The sequence below is a fragment of the Thunnus maccoyii genome, chromosome 18, assembly GCF_910596095.1.
Source record: "Thunnus maccoyii chromosome 18, fThuMac1.1, whole genome shotgun sequence".
In the NCBI taxonomy this organism is placed as follows: domain Eukaryota; kingdom Metazoa; phylum Chordata; class Actinopteri; order Scombriformes; family Scombridae; genus Thunnus; species Thunnus maccoyii.
Window position 1 is genome coordinate 29,569,151 of NC_056550.1, and position 21,845 is coordinate 29,590,995.

Here is a 21,845-nt window from a genome sequence, read left to right on the forward strand (position 1 = left end):
CAGATTCTTTGATAAATTAATAAAACAGTGTGTAAATAAATAAATAAATAAATAACTAGTCGATGCAAAAGCCTTCATGAATATTGATTTTCATGTGTTTCTTGTATTCATTCATATTCACTCCTTTCTACAGTCTGTATGTATAACGCAGGTGTTGAAGGTGATCACATGACCACAGTAATGCACAGTGTTAGAAGATATAATTCAAATCTATCAGCGCTCTGTTCTGCAATTTTTTGAAGTTATTTGATGTCATCTTGGATTTATACATCTGATGATTATTTATTAGTTAGTAAACATGGTTGAGATGAAAAGGAACATCCCAGAATGCCACTACGTCCTGACATCATCCTGACATCATCCTGACATCATCACCGTGCTGTTCCTCAGCTATAATTAACATGTGATATGAAGTGAAATTAAATGATCATTATACAGTCTGGCTGCAGTTCACCACCTCTCCGTCTGCATCGCCTGGGTCACAATTTACCTGCAGGTGCACACGTTCTCCTGTCAAGGTTGTTTTTATAGATCACAACTTTTGCGTGGGAAGTGGAGTACGCCTCTTTCAGACCCTGTTTTGTGTGTATGTAACGGTTTTAAATGAGACCCAATAAAACACCCGACAGAGTGAGAGCTCACCTACAATAAAACATCAGACAGAGTGAGAGCTCACCTACAATAAAACTTCAGACAGAGTGAGAGCTCACCTACAATAAAACATCCGACAGAGTGAGAGCTCATAGTAAATAAAATATCAGAGTGAGAGCTCACCTGATATAAAATATCCGACTTCTGGAGTTTAAAATCCGCAAAGAAGAAAAATGAGCTCCTTCTTCTTCTTCATGTTTGTTTGTGAAGTAAGACGGTGAACCTGCAGGGCGCGTGCTCAGTCTGCGAGGGCACGAGCTCTATCAGCACTGAACAGACGGCACGAGGAGCTGCAGCAAGCCCCGCCCACCGGACACCTGTCACTCACCCACCTGAGACAGAGAGAGAAACTTTCTTTTTATGTTTTACATTCATATTCATTATTTATATTTTTATTTTATTATTATATCTTATTATTTTATTATTATTATAAAGTTTTCATGCTTTATTTGAAAGTATTTTATCATGTTATTTTTTTGTTACATATTATTTTATATTATTTTTTATTTCAGTGTTTTTTATAATTACGTTTTACAATGTAAGTTGATTTGATGTGTTATTAAGATGTAAATGTTGGTCATGTGACCTCCTGCTGTGATGTCACTGCAGATCTTTAACTCTTTATCAGCTGCTAGCCGCTGTTAGCCGCTGCTCGCCGCTGTTAGCCGCTGCTAGCCGCTGTTAGCCGCTGTAGCCGCTGTTAGCCGCTGTTAGCTGCTGCTCACTGCTGTTAGCTGCTGTTAGCTGCTGCTTGCTGCTGTTAGCCGCTGTTAGCCACTGTTAGCTGCTGTTAGCTGCTGCTCGCTGCTGTTAGCCACTGTTAGCTGCTGAAGCTAAAACTGTGTTGATCAGCATGTATATGTATATATTATCTATATCTGAGAGTGAGTTTGGGGCTGGGGGAGATGGCCGTTATCATTTATATAGATTTCATGACGTAGAAAACTCCCAAACAGTCGACTCTATGTCAGCATCGTTCCCGCCTTTTCAGGGCCGATTTTTTAACAGCAGATTGAAACACTTTTAATCCATGAAATGCAGATGTTTATGAGTTTGGTGTAAATGTGAATATTATATAATATAACAGCAGCATTAATGTGTTTCATCACAGTGATATCATTTAGTTTAGTGTGCAGTAGATCTTTAAGATCTTTATTTCATGTTTTTATTAAAATACTTTAACAGTTAATTGAATATTTTTACACAATCTAATCTTATAAATGAAAATTGATCATATCGATAACTTAATATATTCAGTATATTCATTAATTGAATTAATTTAATCTAATTTATTATCAATCAAGTTGTCTTATTTAACTATTTAATCACAGACAACATTCTTTGGCATCATTTAATCCTCATGATGACGCTTTTATTTTTTTATTTATTTGTTTGTTTGTTTGTTTGTTTGTCTCCTCCTCCTTCAGTCTGACTGACAGCTCACTGCTTCTTCTTCTTCTGTTAAACAGCATCGACACGTAAGTATCGACTCTATTTAACATCTTTTTTTCTTCCGTTGTGATTTATTGACGTGTGAATGAGACGCAGCAACAGATCGATCAGAAACTAGAAGTGAACTGATTGATCATCAATCAGTTGATCAATCAGCTGACTGTCAGACTCACCATCAATTATACATTTCAACTTCTGTTTTTGTTTTTGCTTTGGTTGTTTATTTGTTTTTAAATATCATGTGAAGCTGTTTGATTTTCACACAAGAAAATAAAAAAATATATAAATTTCAACAACCTCACGACTAAACATTTATTAATATAATAAAATATAAAAACCTGGATGCTTCCCGTTCATACTGACTGTAACCACGTTTATTAATAAATAATAAAAATGAATGAATGAATATTTCAGGATGTTTGCAGCAGCTTTAAGAAGATTTATATCTTTTTTTTTACTTCTTTCTTTGTTTCTTCTTCGTCCGTCTGCTGTTCAATCTGCCGTCTTTAATCTCAGTCTGAGGATTAATCTGATCCTCTGATCCCTCATCTTCATCTTCATCATCCTCTATCTCTCTCTTATCATTTCATCTTTATTTTACTTTGTCTCTGTTTTCGTGTTTTCCACTTTCTAACCAGTCGTCATTTATAAAAGATCATTTATTAATGATTAATAAAACAGTTAGATTGATTATTAACCATTAATAAGTCAGATAACATTCTGCTGACACCTGATTCATCTTTTCAACTTCTAGGTTCATCGTGACGTTTCCTGTTTGACCTCTGACCTTCTAAAAACAGCTGCAGAACATGAAAACATTAGTGGAGAAAACACAGCTAATCAAACAATGTGATAATTGATCAGAGAAGAACAATTAAACCAGCTGGGCAGAGGTTGCAGGAGTAACAGATATGTAGCATAACGTTACATTTTTAAATGGCTAGCTGTGCTAATATGTTATTTAGCTGTCTGATGCTATGCTAGCTAATGTTAGCTTCTGTGTATTATGGCTCAGATATTGATCAAAGCATTAATATTTTTTGATAGTTATCTCACCTGATGATCCATGACGACATCACTACATCAATGAGTGCTTGAGCAACAGTCCAACAGCAACTCGGTGACCTTGTAGCTGTCCACGCTGGGCGTAGTGTGAAGACGCCGTAACTGTCAGATTAGCTTCATGGCAGGAAGTCACAAAGTACATCTAGTCAACGTACACTGAGTAGAGCACATCAGATCTACAGTCAGTTATACGCTGTATATATATACTTCTTTCTTGTGTTCCGTTGCTATGTGAAGCACTTTGTAACTATTGTTATGAAAGGTGCTAAACAAATAAAGTTATTATTATTATTATTATAATTATTATTATTATTAGTGTTGTATTAGCAGCATATTAGCCTCAGATAGCTAGTGTAACAGCTAGCTTGTCTTAACTCTACTACATCAAACAAGGAGCTCCAACAAAGGGAGAGCAGATAAAAGGTGAATATAACTTTTTATCTTTTGTCACAGATCTGACAAAACACTGCAGAACTGCGTCGCTACGAGCAACAGAAAGTCAACGGAGAGCAACTGCTGGAGAAGCAGAGAGAGGATGTCTTTACTGTTTTTATTATCATTTGAACTCAAGACTCATTTTCTTTTTCATGTCAGTGACTCTCAGACTGTGACAGGAAGTCATGCTGGATTAAAGGGAGGACGTTCCCACCATGTCATCGTCTGCAGCGCAAATCATCCGTCTTCTTCTTCTTCTGATCCTTCCGTTGCCCAACCTGGTGACGACATCATCAGCGTTTACAGTGTCTCGTTCACAGTGTCCCATCGACAGTGTTCCCGCCGACGTCTGCCAGCAATCTGAGATGATGGACGGAGGACTGATGGTCCGCTGCAGTGGACTGAGACTCACACAGGTCTGTGTGTATAAATACACACTATGTGTTTTATGGGGAAAAACCTGCTCCCAGATAGATCTCGGTCACAAACAGTTTTATCAGCAACAGGAAGCAAGTAACAAACTATTATTACTCATAACTCGGTGATTTTAGCAGACAAGCAGCTCAAGTAAAGGTACAAATATTTTGTTGCAGTTGTTCCAAACTGTTTTAATTCACTTTTTTTTCCTACACTACTGGTTGCTAATCCACAGACATTTTTTAAGCTAGAAAGCTGACATTAGTTAGCTGACATGTTAGCTGACATGTTAGCTGACATGTTAGCGTGATAGTCATCTTACTTGGTCCTCGTCTCTCAGTTAGCAAGAGGATCCTCCTATAATAGACCCTTCAGTTGCTTGTTAGCTGGCAACTAGACAACATTAGCTCTCAGGCTACAAACAATAGCTGAATAGAAACCAGTCTGTGATGCAGGGATTGAGTAATAACATATCTCTGTTATCCATCTGAAACATCTTTAACCTGCTGAGGTGTGTTTGTGTCCTCAGGTACCCGTCGGCCTCTCGAACCTCACCGTTCGTCTGTTTCTGGATAAAAACCTGCTCAGCTCTCTGCCGGCCGACTCTTTCTCTGATCTGTTTCTGCTCGATGAGCTCGACCTCTCACACAACCAGGTAGTGAACAAACACGCTTCAACTCACTGACGTGAAGATGTGACGTATAACAAACGTCCCATCCAGTCTGTTTTCAGTTAACGCTTCCTGTTTCCTCTCAGCTGTCCTCGCTGGAAGCGGGCTGTTTTCGCGGTTTGGCGTCCTCTCTTCGCTTCCTGGACCTGTCGTCCAATCGGTTGTCTTTGTTGGACCCGGCGGTGCTCAGCGGGCTGAGAGCGCATGCTAACCTCACCCACAACCCCTGGCACTGCGACTGCAGGATGCAGGTGAGTTCAGACCAGACCAGGAGAATAAAGACGGAGGTCGCTTAGGAGAAACAAAATAAAGAAAAAATCATTTATTCTGGTTGTTTTCTGTGTTTGTTCCTGTTTGTCTTCAGCTGTCGATGCCTCAGTTGGCACTGGACCCGTCCTCTCTGGCTGAAGTCATCTGTCAAACCTCTGACCTCCCAAACCTCGGTATGTTTACACTCTACAGCCAATCAGAGAGGAGAATCTGTCTCATCACATCACGCCACATCATAAGATACGTTAAATAGCACAAGTTAAATGTAAGTTATGTTGCTTTAAGTAAATATTAAATATAGATTAAGATACGTTTAGTTAAATATAGGTAGCTATAATAAATATAAGTAAAGATATGTTAAGATACATTTAGTTACATTAAATGATGTTGAGTGAGATATAAGTCATGTTAAATATAAGTAAAGATTTGCTCAGTTATGTTTTGTTATATTAAGTTACATTTCATAAAAGTAAAGATATGTTCAGTCAAGTTATGATACAGTAAGTTGAGTTAAATTAACATGTTAAATTATGATATCTTCAATTAAGACCAATGACATTTTCATAAGATGTTAAATGTAGATACTTTAAGTATAAAGTGAAGTTGTTGAAGTGTTTGAAGTGACTGCAGATCATTTATGTATTAAACAGACTAAACTAGAACAACAGGCTGTAAGACTGTTGAACAGCTTCAGTGTGACAGTTTTGTCTTTCAGGTTGTAAAGTTTTCTGTCTGTGTTCCAGGAGCTGTTGGGATGCCAATGGTCTTACTGGTGGAGGACTGGGATCTGTGTCTGTCTGTGCGAAGGACCACTGATGTGGTGATGCTGGTGATCATGTTCATCTGGTTCTCCACCGTCATCTCTTACCTGGTCTACTACATCCGGCAGAACCAGGAGGACGCCCGAAGACACATGGAGTACCTCAAGTCCCTGCAGAGCCTCCAGGTGTAGAGGACAGTCCTAAAGACACCTGGAGACACCTGAAGACACCTGGAGGCACCTGAAGACACCTGGAGACACCTGAAGACACCTGAAGACACCTGGAGACACCTGAAGACACCTGGAGACACCTGAAGACACCTGAAGACACCAGAAGACACCTGGAGACACCTGAAGAGACCTGGAGACACCTGGAGACACCTGAAGAGACCTGGAGACACCTGAAGACACCTGAAGACATCTGGAGACACCTGAAGACACCTGGAGGCACCTGAAGACACCTGGAGACACCTGAAGACACCTGAAGAGACCTGGAGACACCTGAAGACACCTGGAGACACCTGGAGGCACCTGGAGACACCTGGAGGAGAAAATTGTCCATTCATTGGGAAATCAATAATAATTTGGATGACACTGTACCGTGAGTCAGTCTCTGTGTCGTTGCCATGGAAACTCTTGACGCTAGCATGACTTTGTTTGATCAGGTCCAGATGTTCAGTAACATGGTGATTAATTGTGTTCCACCCTCGCCGTCACACAGCTCAGCTTTTCCTGTAATTTGACAGACGGTTGAGACAAACGTCTTCTGTTCTTGTTTTATTGGTTTGTGAAAGATGATAAACAGACACGATGCTTTCTGTTGCGTCATGTATAAACTGTAAACTGACGTGATACTCAGGCATGTTTTTATTCACACCACTGAATTTATAGATATTTTTATGACATAAAAGTAGTTTAATATAAAATTTTAACAACAACTTTCATTTATTCTTAAAAAAGATGAATATTTGTTTTTGTGTTTGTTTTTTCCCTGTTGTGCTTTGATGAACTGTCTTTCTGTTGCAATGTACTTTTTGTTGTTTGTCTCTTTAGTTTGTTGTTGATTCTTCTCTTCTTCTGAAATGGACTTTTATCTTTGTCCAGTGTTCTATATGTGACCATCATCACATTTTTATTGTGAAAAAATATAATTAAACCTTTGCTGTGACTTAAATTAAAAAAATAAACTGATTCTAAAGCCAATAAAAGCAGTCAGAGAAGTTTCTGTTTCCATCTGAAACAAGAGAAACTGAACAAAGTGACTGAAGGATGTTTCTTGTTTTAACTGCGTTTATTCATCTTGTAGCGCCACCTGTGGGTGAAATTGCACCAGATTTTACAGACTTGTTCACCGTCAACATCTGTACACAGAGCTGGAAAATAACGATGTACATTTACTCAAATACTGAAGTACAGTTTGAGGTACTTGTACTTTACTTGAGTATTTCCATGTGATGCTACTTTCTACATTTCAGAGGGAAATATTGTACTTTCTACTCCACTACATTTATTTGACAGCTTTAGTTACTTTTCAGATGAAGATTTGACACAATGGATAATATAACAAGCTTTTAAAATACAACACATTGTTAAAGATGAAACCAGTGGTTTCCAACCTTTTTGGCTTTTGACGTCTTACAAAAAGCAGTGTGTAGTCGGGGTCACATTTCACATGTCTATGAGTTGTTAACAGCTCCACCAAATAGTGATTTTTCCCTCTAAACTTCTCACATGCTTTCATTTCAATAAATGTTCAAATGATCCAATATTTCAGCTAAAATCAAAGATTAGAGAAAAAGTCCAAAAACTGAAAACAGATTTGTGTATCAGAACTTTGTTTTTTCTTCTTTCCTCTCCCATTAATCATCTCACCACCCCTCAGATTTATCTGCTGACCCTTTGGAGGGCCCCGACCCCTAGGTTGGGAACCACTGGACTAAACTAGCTAACTGTATATAAAGTAGTGTAAACTAGCTCCACCTCCAGCAGCTACAACAGTAACATGCTGCTCTAACACTGATGCTTCACTATTAATAATCTAATGATGTCATATATAATAATATATCAGTCAGAGGGACCAAACCACTACTTTTACTGCAATACTTTAACTACATCAAGCTCATAATACTTATGTACTTTACTGCAATACTTTAACTACATCAAGCTCATAATACTTATGTACTTTTACTGCAATACTTTAACAAAAAATGTATTTACTGCTGGGTTAGTCAGTCTATTCTATTATCTGAGAGAAACTGGACTGAACAAAAGAATTTAGTGTTCAGTGGAATATACTTTTTAAAATTCATTTTTATTTTCGTGTATTTGTTTGTGGGAATAGAAAACTCTGGTTCAGACTCCAGCGCAGTAGGTGGCGGTAATGCACCTTAATACTGGCTGTCACCTGAGATAAAAGGGGAAAAAAGAAGAAGAAAAGCGAATCGGTCGATCGGGGATCGATTATTCGTGTCAGCGCTGTTTTCTGTGATCCTCTCATACTGCCTTCACCATCCCACAATCCTTTGCGACCACTAATACTGTCCAGTCATTGCGGAGAACAACAGAGAGGTAAAACTATACTATTTATATATAAACTGTGTTTATTAAACTTAAACTCTCTGCTGACGGTCAGTGTGTCTGTTTGTCCCCCGACAGCATGAAGGAGACAGCGGCCAAGCGGCGGGAAAAAGCGGGGAGAGCGGAGAAGAAGGAGCCGAAGGAGCCGCAGGACGTTGAGATGCCGGAGGAAGAGGCGGCTAACGCGGCTAAGCAGCCCCGAGAGCTGGACAGCCTGACCCTGGACGGTAAAACTGGGGATACATATGCTGCCGGGGCCGGTAAAAGCACCGGGAGAGCCCGGTAAAAAAAGCCCCGGGGGAGCCTGTTAAAAGCACCGGGCGAGCAGCGGGTAGTTAGCCTCTTAGCACAGCCGGCTAGCACATGACGAAGCTAACCGTCAGTAAACTCCGACAGACAAAGTTTGTTTTAAAGAAGATGAAGTCTGATTCAACAGTTCAGGGGGAAATGAAGGAAATCTTAACGGATAATATTGTGTATGTTTCGGCCTGTCTGCTGTTGCTACTACACATCAGACCAGGAGCCGCAAGTTATTCATTAAGGAAATCTGACCTAACTGATAGTAATTATCAGATTGACACATTTTTGTTCCTACTTTTAGCACGACGAGTAAAAACATCGTATCATCTTAACTGAGGAACTATCTCCTCTCTCTGATGATATGTATGACCACCGGGCAGGGACGTGTCGGTGTTTCGGTTTAACTGGTGACCGTGTTAACTGGAGACAGTCAGCTGTTGGAAACACGAACAGGAGACGCAGGTTTGGTTGATTTCCTCCTGAAAGCAGGTTAACTTCAGAGGATCAACACTGACCAATCAGATCACTGGAAATAAGAGCCATCGTTCCTACAGGATCCCGACATGGACAAAAGTCCTGAGTTACTATAAAGTGACAAGTAAAAAAGATCAATATATATTTTTATAGATCAGTAGAAACATTTTTTTTGTTCCATGTTTCTGGTTTTAAATCAGAGCTTCTAACAAACGGAGATCGTTTACGACACTAAACACATATTTTAATAGTTTAATAGTGATTTTACTGTCTGATTCATCGCTGCAGTCAGAATAACATCAGACAACTGTGTGATGAAAACTGCAGATAAAAACATTAATACTGTTAATTGGCTCCATGATTATAAATCATCAGTCATTAACTACTTTTACACTCTTTGCTTCAGCAGCAGAAACAGTCTGACGTTACTTCCCTCTATACTTCAGTCATATAGAATAATTCCTACATGTATTGTATTGATTTATGATTTCAGGCTCGTTTACATCACACTTGGTTGAATCTGCAGGTTCTTGGTTTCACTGTTTCATCTCATATGAAGAACTTCATTCATGGTTCTGATGATGTCACTCGTAATAAACAACCCGCCTCTTTCACATGAACGCGCTCGCAGCTGTTAAACCAGAGTTACTGAGCTTCATAGTTCTGGTTCTGGACAGACAACGTCACACACACACTTAGGGTTTGAAAATTAATTCTCTCCCTCCTCCTCCTCCTCCTCCTCCTCCTCCTCTTCCTCAGACATTAAGGAGCATGTGAAGCAGATAGAGAAGGCGGTGTCGGGGAAGGAGCCTCGGTTCGTGCTGCGAGCTCTGCGAGCGTTGCCGTCCACCAGCCGCCGCCTCAACACCAACGTGCTGCACAAAGCCGTCACCGGCTTCTTCACCAACAACACCAACACCAGAGACTTCCTGCTGGGCTTCCTGGAGGAGGTGCGGCTCCCCGGCATGATCAATGACACATAGTATTGATTAACCTGTCCGTTATTATTCTGAGCTTATAAACATCAACAGAGTCCAGAGAGATTCTACAAACTGCTGCTTCAGTGCTGAAACAATTAGTTGATTAATCAATACATTGATTGGCATCAGTTTTAACAATAATCATTTCATGTCATTTTGTAATTTAAAAGGACAAACGAGCCTCTAGTTTGAGAACCTGCAGCAGCTGTTTGTCTCCATGTTTTACAGTTTATTGATAATGGTTCAGTTGAAGAAGTAATCAATAGATTGATAGATAATAACCAATAGATGCAGCTCTAATTAAGGCCAAAGACACACAGAGGTTTGGTTCATAATGAACAAAAACTCTGAGTGATGATTTAAGTGAACAGATAATCTGATCAGATAATCAGTATTGATCCCTGCTGTCTGTCTGTCAGCCGATGGAGATGGCGGACGGAGACGTGCAGTTCCGTCCTCGGACGGGAAAAGCAGCGACGGCTCCGCTGCTGCCGGAGGTGGAAGCTTATCTGCAGCTGCTGCTGGTGGTTCACCTGACGAACAACAAGAGATACACAGAGGTCTGAACACCTGTCTGTCTGATCACCTGTCTGTCTGTCTGATCATCTGTCTGTCTGTCTGTCTGATCACCTGTCTGTCTGTCTGATCATCTGTCTGTCTGTCTGATCACCCGTCTGTCTGTCTGATCACCTGTCTGTCTGTCTGATCACCTGTCTGTCTGTCTGATCACCTGTCTGTCTGTCTGTCTGTCTGATCACCTGTCTGTCTGTCTGTCTGTCTGATCACCTGTCTGTCTGTCTGTCTGATCACCTGTCTGTCTGTCTGATCACCTGTCTGTCTGTCTGATCACCTGTCTGTCTGTCTGATCACCTGTCTGTCTGTCTGTCTGATCACCTGTCTGTCTGATCACCTGTCTGTCTGTCTGATCATCTGTCTGTCTGTCTGTCTGATCACCTGTCTGTCTGTCTGATCATCTGTCTGTCTGTCTGTCTGATCACCTGTCTGTCTGTCTGATCACCCGTCTGTCTGTCTGATCACCCGTCTGTCTGTCTGATCACCTGTCTGTCTGTCTGATCACCTGTCTGTCTGTCTGATCACCCGTCTGTCTGTCTGATCACCCGTCTGTCTGTCTGATCACCTGTCTGTCTGTCTGATCACCTGTCTGTCTGTCTGATCACCTGTCTGTCTGTCTGTCTGTCTGATCACCTGTCTGTCTGTCTGTCTGTCTGATCACCTGTCTGTCTGTCTGATCACCTGTCTGTCTGTCTGATCATCTGTCTGTCTGTCTGATCACCTGTCTGTCTGTCTGATCACCTGTCTGTCTGTCTGATCACCTGTCTGTCTGTCTGATCACCCGTCTGTCTGTCTGATCACCTGTCTGTCTGTCTGATCACCCGTCTGTCTGTCTGATCACCCGTCTGTCTGTCTGATCACGTGTCTGTCTGTCTGTCACCATTATTGATTTCAGGCTCAGAAGGTGTCTGACGACCTGCTGCAGAAGATCGGCTCCAAGAACCGCAGAGCTCTGGACCTGGTGGCTGCCAAGTGTTACTACTATCACGCACGAGTGTACGAGTTCCTGAAGCAGTTCGACACCATCCGCAGGTACACACACACACACACACACACACACACACACACACACACACACACACACACACACACACACACACACACTCACATACTTACACACTCTCACACTCACAGACACACAGACAATCTTTGTGTGAACACAGACAGCAGCTGCAGAGACACATTCACTTTAATCACTTTAATCACTTTAATCACTTTAATTACTTTAATTACTTTGATCTTTCTGTCAGTTTAATAGACAAACATGAGGAGCTGCTGCTATTGATCTATGATCAGCAGAACACTGAGGAGAGATCAAAGAGTTTTATGTTCAAGTTTTAAAATATTTGTTTCATTGTTTTGTTTATAATATTTCATTTTATTGAATTTATTTGACACACTTTGTTAAATTAATATCAGCTCAAATATCTGTGTTTGGATCGACTTTAATGTCTTAAATTCAGATGTTTGCCTCAAAGTTGAGAATCAGTTCAAGAACGAATGATTGACATGTGGTGTTACTGATTAACTGATTAACTAATTGATTATAAAAAAAAATAATGTCCAGTTGGACTGAAACTAACGATAGTTAATCGATTAGTTGTTTGGTTCATAAAATGTCAGAAAATGAAAAATGTGAATCGGTGTTTCCAAGATGACGTCTTCATATGTTTTGTTTTGTCCAGAAAGATTTTCAGTTTACTGTCACAGAGACTAAAGAAACCAGAACATATTCACATTTAACAAGCTGCAATCAGAGAGTTTGTTTTGAAATCTGGAAACGATTGATCGATTATAAAAATATCTCAAAGATCTTCTGATCCAACTTAAACTGTTTCAGTTTAGAGAAAATCTTTATTTTTGTAAATATTTTTCTTTGTTGTCGTTTAGAGAAGCTTGTAGGTGGATTTAGTTCCTTTGGACTGAACTGTGCTTTCCCTTAGTTTCCAGCCTTTATGCTAAGCTAAGCTAACCAGCTGCTAGCTGTAGCTTCATACTGACACATGAAATCTGAGCACTTGACACACTTTTGTTCACAATTGTGAATATTTTTGTATTTTATTTTTGTGTTTCTTCATCTCTGTTGTTTTACTTCCTGTCAGCTTCCTGCACACTCGCCTGCGTACGGCGACGCTGCGTCACGACGCCGACGGTCAGGCGGTTCTCCTGAACCTGCTGCTGAGGAATTACCTGCACTTCAACCTGTACGACCAGGCTGAGAAACTGGTGTCCAAGTCCGTGTTCCCAGAGCTCGCCAACAACAACGAGTGGGCCCGATACCTGTACTACACAGGTAAGACCCAGGGGGGGTCGGATACCTGTACTACACAGGTAAGACCCAGGGGGGGTCGGATACCTGTACTACACAGGTTAGACCCAGGGGGGGCCCGATACATGTACTACACAGGTAAGACCCAGGGGGGGTCGGATACCTGTACTACACAAGTAAGACCCGGGGGGGGGCCGATACCTGTACTACACAGGTAAGACCCAGGGGGGGCCCGATACCTGTACTACACAGGTTAGACCCAGGGGGGGTCGGATACCTGTACTACACAAGTAAGACCCGGGGGGGGGCCGATACCTGTACTACACAGGTAAGACCCAGGGGGGGCCCGATACCTGTACTACACAGGTGAGACCGAGGGGGGGTCGGATACCTGTACTACACAAGTAAGACCCAGGGGGGGTCGGATACCTGTACTACACAGGTGAGACCCAGGGGGGGTCGGATACCTGTACTATACAGGTGAGACCGAGGGGGGGTCGGATACCTGTACTACACAGGTGAGACCCAGGGGGGGTCGGATATCTGTACTACACAAGTGAGACCCAGGGGGGGTCGGATACCTGTACTACACAGGTGAGACCGAGGGGGGGTCGGATATCTGTACTACACAGGTGAGACCCAGGGGGGGCCGGATACCTGTACTATACAGGTGAGACTGAGGGGGGGTCGGATACCTGTACTATACAGGTGAGACCGAGGGGGGGTCGGATACCTGTACTACGACCCAGAGCTGCAACGAATAATTATATTCATTATCGATCAATCTGTCACTTATTTTCTGGATTAATCGATTAGTTGTTTGATCAATAAAATGGTGAAAAATGTGACAGAACCTACAAATAAAAGCACAATAATATGCTTGTGCTGAGTGTTCAATGTTCCTGCTGTGTGTTTACCTGTGTGTCATGTGACCTCCTGCAGGTCGTATTAAGGCGATCCAGTTGGAGTATTCTGAGGCTCGCAGGACTCTGACCAACGCTCTGAGGAAAGCTCCACAACACACTGCTGTGGGCTTCAAACAGACGGTCTGTACACACTCATACATACCAACACACATATGAGCCCTTTGGAACCAGAAGAACTAATCTCAGGAACTAAAATCTGAGGAACCAGGTAGATCCCACAGATCAAAACATGAAACGCAGCTTTCACACATGAGAACGTTCTCTGATCGTTTCTTTCTACAGCAGAAATAAAAGCATCAAACAAAACTCCTGCAGCAGGAAATACAAAGAACAACAGAACAGGTCTGTGTCGCTGGTTCCTCATGTGTGAATGCTGCGTTTCATGTTTAAACTCCATGAGTCTAATCTGCAGGATCTACCTGGTTCCTCAGATTTTAGTTCCTGAGATTAGTTCTTCTGGTTTTGGTTCTAGACTTTTCACTGTCTTTGTTCACTCTCTTGTACTTGTTCTTTTTCTTTTTCTGTCACTTTCTGACGTTAGAGCACTTCCTTGTTTTATGAATGAAGCGGTACAATCTGAAGCAGCTGCACTACCGTTCCCATTTGAACCAGTACTGGTACCTTGAATTTGTTACTGGTACCCAATGGTGCCTTTTTTCAGTACTTAACTCTCTCTGTAGTAACAAAGTGATACGTAATAAACAAAAGTAATACATACTTATTACAGAGAGACCATACGTAAACAGATATCCATATGTTTATGTAGGATTAGCATGCTAGGCTAACAGTCCATCAGCTGTGTGACTTCATATCCACACAAACACCATAAACACACCCGTCACCTGCCCAGTACAGTGCTGTTAAACCGGAGACACTGCTGCACTTTATTTTTATACAGTCTATGGGCTACACACAGCACGGCTATGCTAACGAAGCTAGCCATGCTAACTAGCTGCTAGCCGCTGTGCAGGCTGGTGAAACGGATCTGTTGCGTCTCTTTCTATCCGTTGGTTGGTGCTCCTGTCAGTGTCGGAGCCTCCATGTGAGACGCTTCAGTCGCTAAATGTGTGTTTTAAAACTTATTTCAGGGCCACGCTCACTCTGAGTCCGGCAAGGTACTGAAATGTGGCACCGATTGATCCAACATTCAGTCGGTACCTTTTAAAAGTACCGAGCTCAGTACCCAACCCCACCCAGCAGGGACCTTTGGGGGGTAAAACAGTCTCCCTGGAGCAGGTAGAGGAACTGGGAGGATCATGTGACGTGTGTCGATAGTGATGATAACACGAACTGTGTTTGTGTCTGCAGGTCCACAAGCTGCTGATCGTGGTGGAGCTGTTACTGGGAGAGATTCCTGACAGACTCCAGTTCAGACAGCCGTCACTCAAAAGATCCCTGATGCCGTATTTTCTGCTCACACAGGGTCAGTAACACACACACACACACACACACACACAGATTATTACTGACATTATGTTAGAGTCAGGTTTAGGTTCAGAGAGGTAATGCATTACCCCTCAAACTGTCAGTTTGAAGGTTCATCCCAAAGCGAGGACCGACCAAAACACCCTCACTTTCCAAAAATGTCTCTACAAAGATCTAAAACTCAAACTGGTCACAGCTGCAACTAATCGTTATTTTCCCCATTAATCAGTTATTCATATAATCTATAAAATGGTGAAAACTGTGGATCAGTGTTTCCTAAAACCCAAGATGACGTCCTCAAATGTTTTGTCCATAAAGATCTTCAGTTTAGTGTCATTGAGACAAAAGAAACCAGAAAATATTCACATTTAAGAAGCTGCAGTCAGAGAATTTGTTTTGAATTTTGTAAACGATTAATCGATTATAAAATATCTTGAAGATCTTCTGATCCAACTTAAACTGTTTCAGTTTAGAGAAAATCTTTACTTTTGTAAATATAGAGAAGCAGGTATGTGGATTCAGTTCCCTTCTGCACTTTTTTTTCTTTAAAAAAACTATTAATCAATTATCAAAATAGTTGATGATTAACTTTCTGTTGATCAACTAATCGTTGCAGCTCTATATTGGTCCTCACAATGATAGATATACAAGTACACACACACACACACACTGGTGTGATGTCACAGGACACATGGGCTCTGAAACAATTAATCAGTGAATTGATGAGTCATTTGGTAAATAACGTGTGTGTGTGTGTGTGTGTGTGTGTGTGTGTGTGCGCGTGTGTGTGTGTGTGTGTGTAGCGGTGAGAACAGGTAACCTGGCTAAGTTTAACCAGGTGTTGGAGCAGTTTGGGGAGAAGTTTCAGACCGACGGGACGTACACACTCATCATCCGCCTGAGACACAACGTCATCAAGACCGGTGAGCCAATCACACAGCAGATCACCTCTGACATCACATGTTGCTGTGTGTTCTCAGGTGTGTGTAACGAGTCTAACCGTGTGTGTGTGTGTGTGTGTGTATTCAGGTGTGCGGATGATCAGCCTGTCGTACTCTCGTATCTCTCTGGCCGACATCGCTCAGAAGCTGCAGCTCGACAGTCCAGAGGACGCAGAGTTCATCGTTGCCAAGGTAACGCTGTGACCCTGAGCCTCACCTGTGTGCAGGTAGATGCTGCAGTGTCGTGACGTGTGTGTGTGTGTGTTTGTGTCCTGCAGGCGATCCGTGACGGCGTGATCGAGGCCAGCATCAACCATGAGAAAGGCTTCGTCCAATCAAAAGAGACCATGGACATCTACGGGACCAGAGAGCCTCAGCTGGCGTTTCACCAGAGGATCTCCTTCTGCCTCGACATCCACAACATGTCTGTGAAGGTAACCACACACCTGAGACACACCTGAGACACACCTGAGACACACCTGAGACACACCTGGACACACCTGAGACACACCTGAGACACACCTGGACACACCTGAGACAGACCTGAGACAGACCTGAGACACACCTTAGACACACCTGAGACACACTCAAGTACACACCTGAGACACACCTGAGACACACCTGAGACACACTCAAGTACACACCTGAGACACACCTGAGACAGACCTTAGACACACCTGAGACACACTCAAGTACACACCTGAGACACACCTGAGACACACCTGACTGAAGTCAAACTGATCCTGACCTGTCTCTCTCTCTGTCTCCCCCTGCAGGCCATGAGGTTTCCTCCAAAAGCTTACAACAAAGACCTGGAGTCAGCAGAGGTAACACACCTGATCTCACACACACACACACACACACACACACACACACACACATCATGAATGTGTTTGATCGTATGTGATTGGCCGCTGCAGCGTCTTGTTGATCATCTGTAGGAATGTTAACAGTTAATTGATTATCTATTGATTGAAGATGAGCGCTGTGTGGTGTGATGGTCAGAAACTGGTCTGTAGATTTGCTGCAGTACGCGGATTCGCCACCAGGTGGAGCCTCTTACATGTTAATGAGGTTGGGTTACATCACTCCACCTGTACATCAGGTCTGCACGTTATTGATATGAAACCAGTCACAACATATCGGCCATCGGTCTGACGGCGGATATCTGGGCCAGACTTCCTCTCCTGTACTCCGCTCGTTGTTTACGTGTTGTTGTTTACAGTCTGATCTCTATAAACACAGCTAATAAAAAGCTAAATCCTCGTCAGACGATAGCCGCTGGGTTTCTCTACGTGTGGACTGTTCAAACGGACTGTTCTCCGTTGTCATGGAGACAGCTCAGGTCAATACAACTCGGACTGCAAACGGAAACCAGAACGCTTCCAAAGTGTCGACAGATACGTGTCACGTTTACACGATAACGTTCCAGGTCCAACACGTCAGTCCTCCAGTGTTTCATACTTCAGTTGTTGAACAGACGTTTTAAATAAATCATTATAAGTAACTTTGTGTTAATTACACATCAGTGGTTAATATGGTTTAATGATGGTTAACGATTAACCAATAATCATCTATAATCATCTGTTGAAGTCAGAACATGTTGGTCAGACAGCGGTCCCAATCACATGATCAATAATCAATATCAACATGTGTGAGCTGTTCAATCAAAGTCATTTATTTGATTAGAATCAGTTTTAGAGTCATAAAAACAAATCCTGTCAATCATCTCACATCTGTAAATCACCAGTAAAGTCTATATTGATTATTATCACTAATATATCGATCGATTGATTGATCATTAATATGATTTATTTGTTTGTTCAGGAGCGTCGGGAGCGTGAGCAGCAGGATCTGGAGTTCGCCAAAGAAATGGCCGAAGATGACGACGACAGTTTCCCATGATCCTCTCTGCTGACTTCCTTAGCAGACAGGAAGTAGTGTTATGTGTGTGTGTGTGTGTGTGTCCGCACGCTGTTAGTAGATCAATTATTACCCACAATCCCCCTCTCCTCCTCCTCCTCCTCCTCCTCTTCTCATCTCTCTGACGTGTATTCCTCATGTGACCTCTGACCTTTACTCTGCTGCAGCTCCTGTTTGTTGTTTCACTGAAACAAATAAAAACACTCAGTTTGTTTACACTGTTTGTGTTTCTGTGGGTTTCTGGGTAATGTAGTCTCCTCTGCCTCACACCAGCAGCCACTGAACTACACTCGGTTATAAAATACAGACGCACGAGTATCAAACACAGTGACGTCACTTTAAAACGCAAGTAAACATGGACTATTGTTACCACGGTAACAGTTTGTTAACAAAAAGACTGAAGAACGTGAAGGTTTAGAGTCTGTTAATAATAATAATAATAATAATAATAATCAGTCTGCAGTGGTTTAATGGAACATGATGAGTGTCGTCACCTCGCTGGATTAATTATAAAAGAAACTGAAATAAAATCTAAATAAAAGTTTATAAAAACAGAATAATGAGAAATGAATCTGTTGATAAATAAAGACGTTAACTGTTGGAGGCCTGCTGGAGAAACGGACATAAATCCGTTTCCATCACTGCAGGAAACTGAAGAAAAACAATTTATTGAGCTTTGAGGATTTCAGATTTTATTCTAACTTGTTTTGGCTCGTCTGTCATGTGACTCTGCGTTTTAACATGCAGCTGCTTCAGTACATTTAAAACCAAACGTTAATGAAAGTCGGCTCTGTAACCGCTGACTCTGCCTTTCATCTGGTCTTATGAACACAGATATGCTTGATTTTAATTGGACGGTCATTCATCAGTCATTCTAGTTGATATAGTGACTGTGATGCTGCTATTGTGTGTAACTCTGTAATATCTATTCTGTATTATTCTTTTATCCTTTTGTATGATGTTTAATGACCAGTACTGAGCTGTTATATGTTTTAATTGTGACGAGGCTGCAGATAAACTCGCTATAAGCTAACTGCTGCTTTTTAAACTGTAAACGCTCCTTTCAAAATAAAATAAAGACAAAAAAAACTTCAAATGTTTTGGATGTTAAACTGTGTCTGAAATCATTTTCACATGAAGTTTCTGAAAAGGAGTCGAACTGAATTCATTTTAAACACTCGACTGAAAAACTGAACTCAGAAACAAAAACTGTTGTTGATTCCGATCTGAAGAAAAGTCTCGTGTGAAACTGCAGTGAAATAAATAAATAATGAAACATTTTTGGATAAACAGTCTGCGGCAGCTGAAATCAATAAATTCTCATTTAGCCAGAAGCAGTTTCCCAGCAGCCTCTTCTTCTGTGAGGACCAAACGTTTCATAACCTCTGAAACAATGAGTCAGCAGTTAATCTACTGCAGAAACGAGGAAAGATTCCCACGTCGTTACATCACCTGAGCTCTAATGAAGCTTTAATGACGTATGAAAATATAAAAAAAAAACAGCAGAATTAAAATAATAAAGGCTGTTTTTACGTCTCCGCTGCAGGAAGTGAATCAACTTCTGTCATGTGATTAAAATGTCCTAAAATCAAAGTCCACTTACTTCGCTTTTTGACCATTTCTCATGACCTTCTGCAGCATCTCCGTTGTCATGGAGACAGCTCAGGCGTTTGTTTCGTCTTTTTTGTCCGTGCAGGTTTTGTCTGCTGAAGAAGGACTTGAGAAATGGCTGAAAACCCCAGAAAAAAAAGGCCAGTAAGTGAAACTTGAGTGCAGAATATTTTTATCATAGATTCATCGTTACTGAAAGTTTCTTTGCTTTAATTTGTCCTTAAACTTGAAATATTTTTTATTTACTTTTCTCTAAATTCCTTTTTTCAGATTTAATTTATTTATTTGCACCAATAAAAACAAACACGATGCATTAAAGGAGTAAAGATGGAAAACAAACATCTGAAATTACAGTTCATGATTTAAAAGTTTAAAGTTTATGAATCGTGTTTCAGCGACTTTTCATAAAAATGAAGTTTTATTTGTTTTCCACGTTTCAGACCCTCAAAGATAATTAACACAAAGAAACGCTGCTCTCAACACACACATGTAGAGCAACAACAGGTTTCATTTGTGATCAGTTTTTAATCATGATTGTATATTTCTGACTGTACAAATTTAAACGTGTTTCCTCAGTTTGAACCATAAACAGACAATAATATTTTGTATCAAATTGTTGCAGAAAAATGTACCAGAGCAAAAAAACTCTCTCTTGAAAATAAAAAGGGAGTCAGAGGTCCAAGCAGCAAAGTGTTCTTTAATGCCGGCAAAAAAAGGGGAGCAAGTAGCACTTTTACAACGAACCAAATCGCTCCAAAGGTTTTTTCTTTGGGGCATTGTTTTTATGTCCTTGGGTCGGCTTAGGTCACACCTTATCATCCACCCTCCCTAATTTTTGACCAATTATTATGTTACTTTTATCTCCGTCACTCGTTGTTGGTCAAAACTCTTCAAAACAGGTTTTGAGCTGTTTGAGGATATGTACTGGCATATTCAATTCTACCTGATTATATCCAATTTTTATATAAGTATTGGGAATCATTTTACACCATTATTGCCAAATTGTCTTCTGGCCTTTTATTTTTTATAAGTTATTCTAGTCATTTTACACCCTTATTTCTTGATCTCCTCCAGAGAGTATGTTTGAAAGGTGAAGACTTTAGCAGACCCAAGCAAAGTGACATGTAATACAAACACACTCAAATTTCTCCAGTGTATGATTATGATTCTTCTACCGTGCCTCTATACGTACAGTGTGATTAAATATGGTTCATGAGATTATAACTACACCAATACAAATTGTATCACACTAGCCCTTATTGTTTATAAACTTATAAAATCAATCTGCATAGCTTAATATTGTCTTTAAGCACACCAATGACTTTTAATGAAAATACACCACAAATACTGATGCACCATCACTGATACTGATCATAAAGTGTAATTATACACAAATCTGTCCGATTATCTCCAAAGCATCATGTTATTACTGAGATCATTCCTCTCATCAGCCTCGTCAGTCCTGATTGATTACAAATAAAAAGCACAATACCAACAAAAACATCAACTGTCTGTAAACTACAGAGGCGGCATTAAAGGGTTAATTCATGAAGATAAGTGAGTGTGTGTGAATCAGACAGGAAACGTTTCACTGTTCTTATTGTGAAACTCACAAATTAAATCACTGCAGATTCTCACAAATCATCAACATCTGACTTTCTCAAGTCGACGTTTGTTTATTTCTGTTTGTTTACAGTTTAACTTTCTGCAACAATGAAGATAAAGTGTTTTGTTTGTTTGTTTGAGTTTCTTGGAACCGCAGCGTTCACAAGCCTGAATCCTGCGGAGAGTTTCCTCTCGCAGCGCAGCAGGAAGTCAAAAAAATGCTTTCTGCTGACTCACATTTCTTCCACGATTTCTTAAACTGGAGAAAAGACAACATGACGACACAGGAAGAGTCCATGAGAAACACACTCACACACACACACACACACATACCACACACACCACACACACACACACACACATACCACACACACCACACACACACACACACACACACACACACACACACACACACTCACACTCACATACCACACACACCACACACACACACACACACACACACACACATACCACACACACACACACACACACACACACACACACACACACACTCACACACC

The 21,845-nt window shown here is 41.1% G+C and overlaps 3 protein-coding genes across 7 annotated transcripts in view; 2 read left to right on the forward strand and 1 right to left on the reverse strand.

The window, feature by feature from the left end:
* Nucleotides 1–3,240, reverse strand: part of LOC121884733 (serine/threonine-protein kinase WNK4-like) — a 28,411-nt gene extending 25,171 nt beyond the window's left edge. The window contains exons 1-2 of the mRNA XM_042393706.1: nucleotides 3,160–3,240; nucleotides 775–983 (exon numbers count right to left, since the gene is read on the reverse strand). The gene's annotated coding sequence lies outside the window, so the exon portion shown is untranslated. The remainder of the gene's footprint in view (nucleotides 1–774; nucleotides 984–3,159) is intronic.
* On the forward strand, nucleotides 1,909–6,982 carry LOC121884943 (leucine-rich repeat-containing protein 3B-like). Of its 5 annotated transcripts, none has more exons than XM_042394069.1 (6): nucleotides 1,909–2,129; nucleotides 3,763–4,019; nucleotides 4,550–4,675; nucleotides 4,777–4,941; nucleotides 5,055–5,133; nucleotides 5,704–6,982. In XM_042394069.1, exons 2-6 carry the CDS (start codon nucleotides 3,819–3,821, stop codon nucleotides 5,910–5,912), a joined length of 780 nt encoding a protein of 259 aa, XP_042250003.1. In that variant the 5' UTR covers nucleotides 1,909–2,129; nucleotides 3,763–3,818; the 3' UTR covers nucleotides 5,913–6,982. The 5 variants fall into 5 exon arrangements, with proteins under 5 accessions (XP_042250003.1, XP_042250001.1, XP_042250000.1 ...); XM_042394067.1 differs by lacking the exon at nucleotides 1,909–2,129 and adding an exon at nucleotides 3,217–3,304 and having other exon boundaries at nucleotides 3,622–4,019; XM_042394066.1 differs by lacking the exon at nucleotides 1,909–2,129 and adding an exon at nucleotides 3,261–3,349 and having other exon boundaries at nucleotides 3,622–4,019.
* Nucleotides 6,983–8,161: 1,179 nt separating this feature from the next.
* psmd3 (proteasome 26S subunit, non-ATPase 3) lies at nucleotides 8,162–19,204 on the forward strand. Its single transcript, XM_042393802.1, has 13 exons — nucleotides 8,162–8,288; nucleotides 8,376–8,524; nucleotides 9,831–10,021; nucleotides 10,471–10,611; nucleotides 11,520–11,656; nucleotides 12,727–12,917; nucleotides 13,836–13,939; nucleotides 15,128–15,242; nucleotides 16,048–16,167; nucleotides 16,274–16,377; nucleotides 16,464–16,619; nucleotides 16,962–17,012; nucleotides 18,013–19,204. The coding sequence occupies exons 2-13, from the start codon at nucleotides 8,377–8,379 to the stop codon at nucleotides 18,088–18,090; spliced, it is 1,536 nt and encodes a 511-aa protein (XP_042249736.1). The 5' UTR covers nucleotides 8,162–8,288; nucleotide 8,376; the 3' UTR covers nucleotides 18,091–19,204.
* The last annotated feature ends 2,641 nt before the right edge of the window (nucleotides 19,205–21,845 follow it).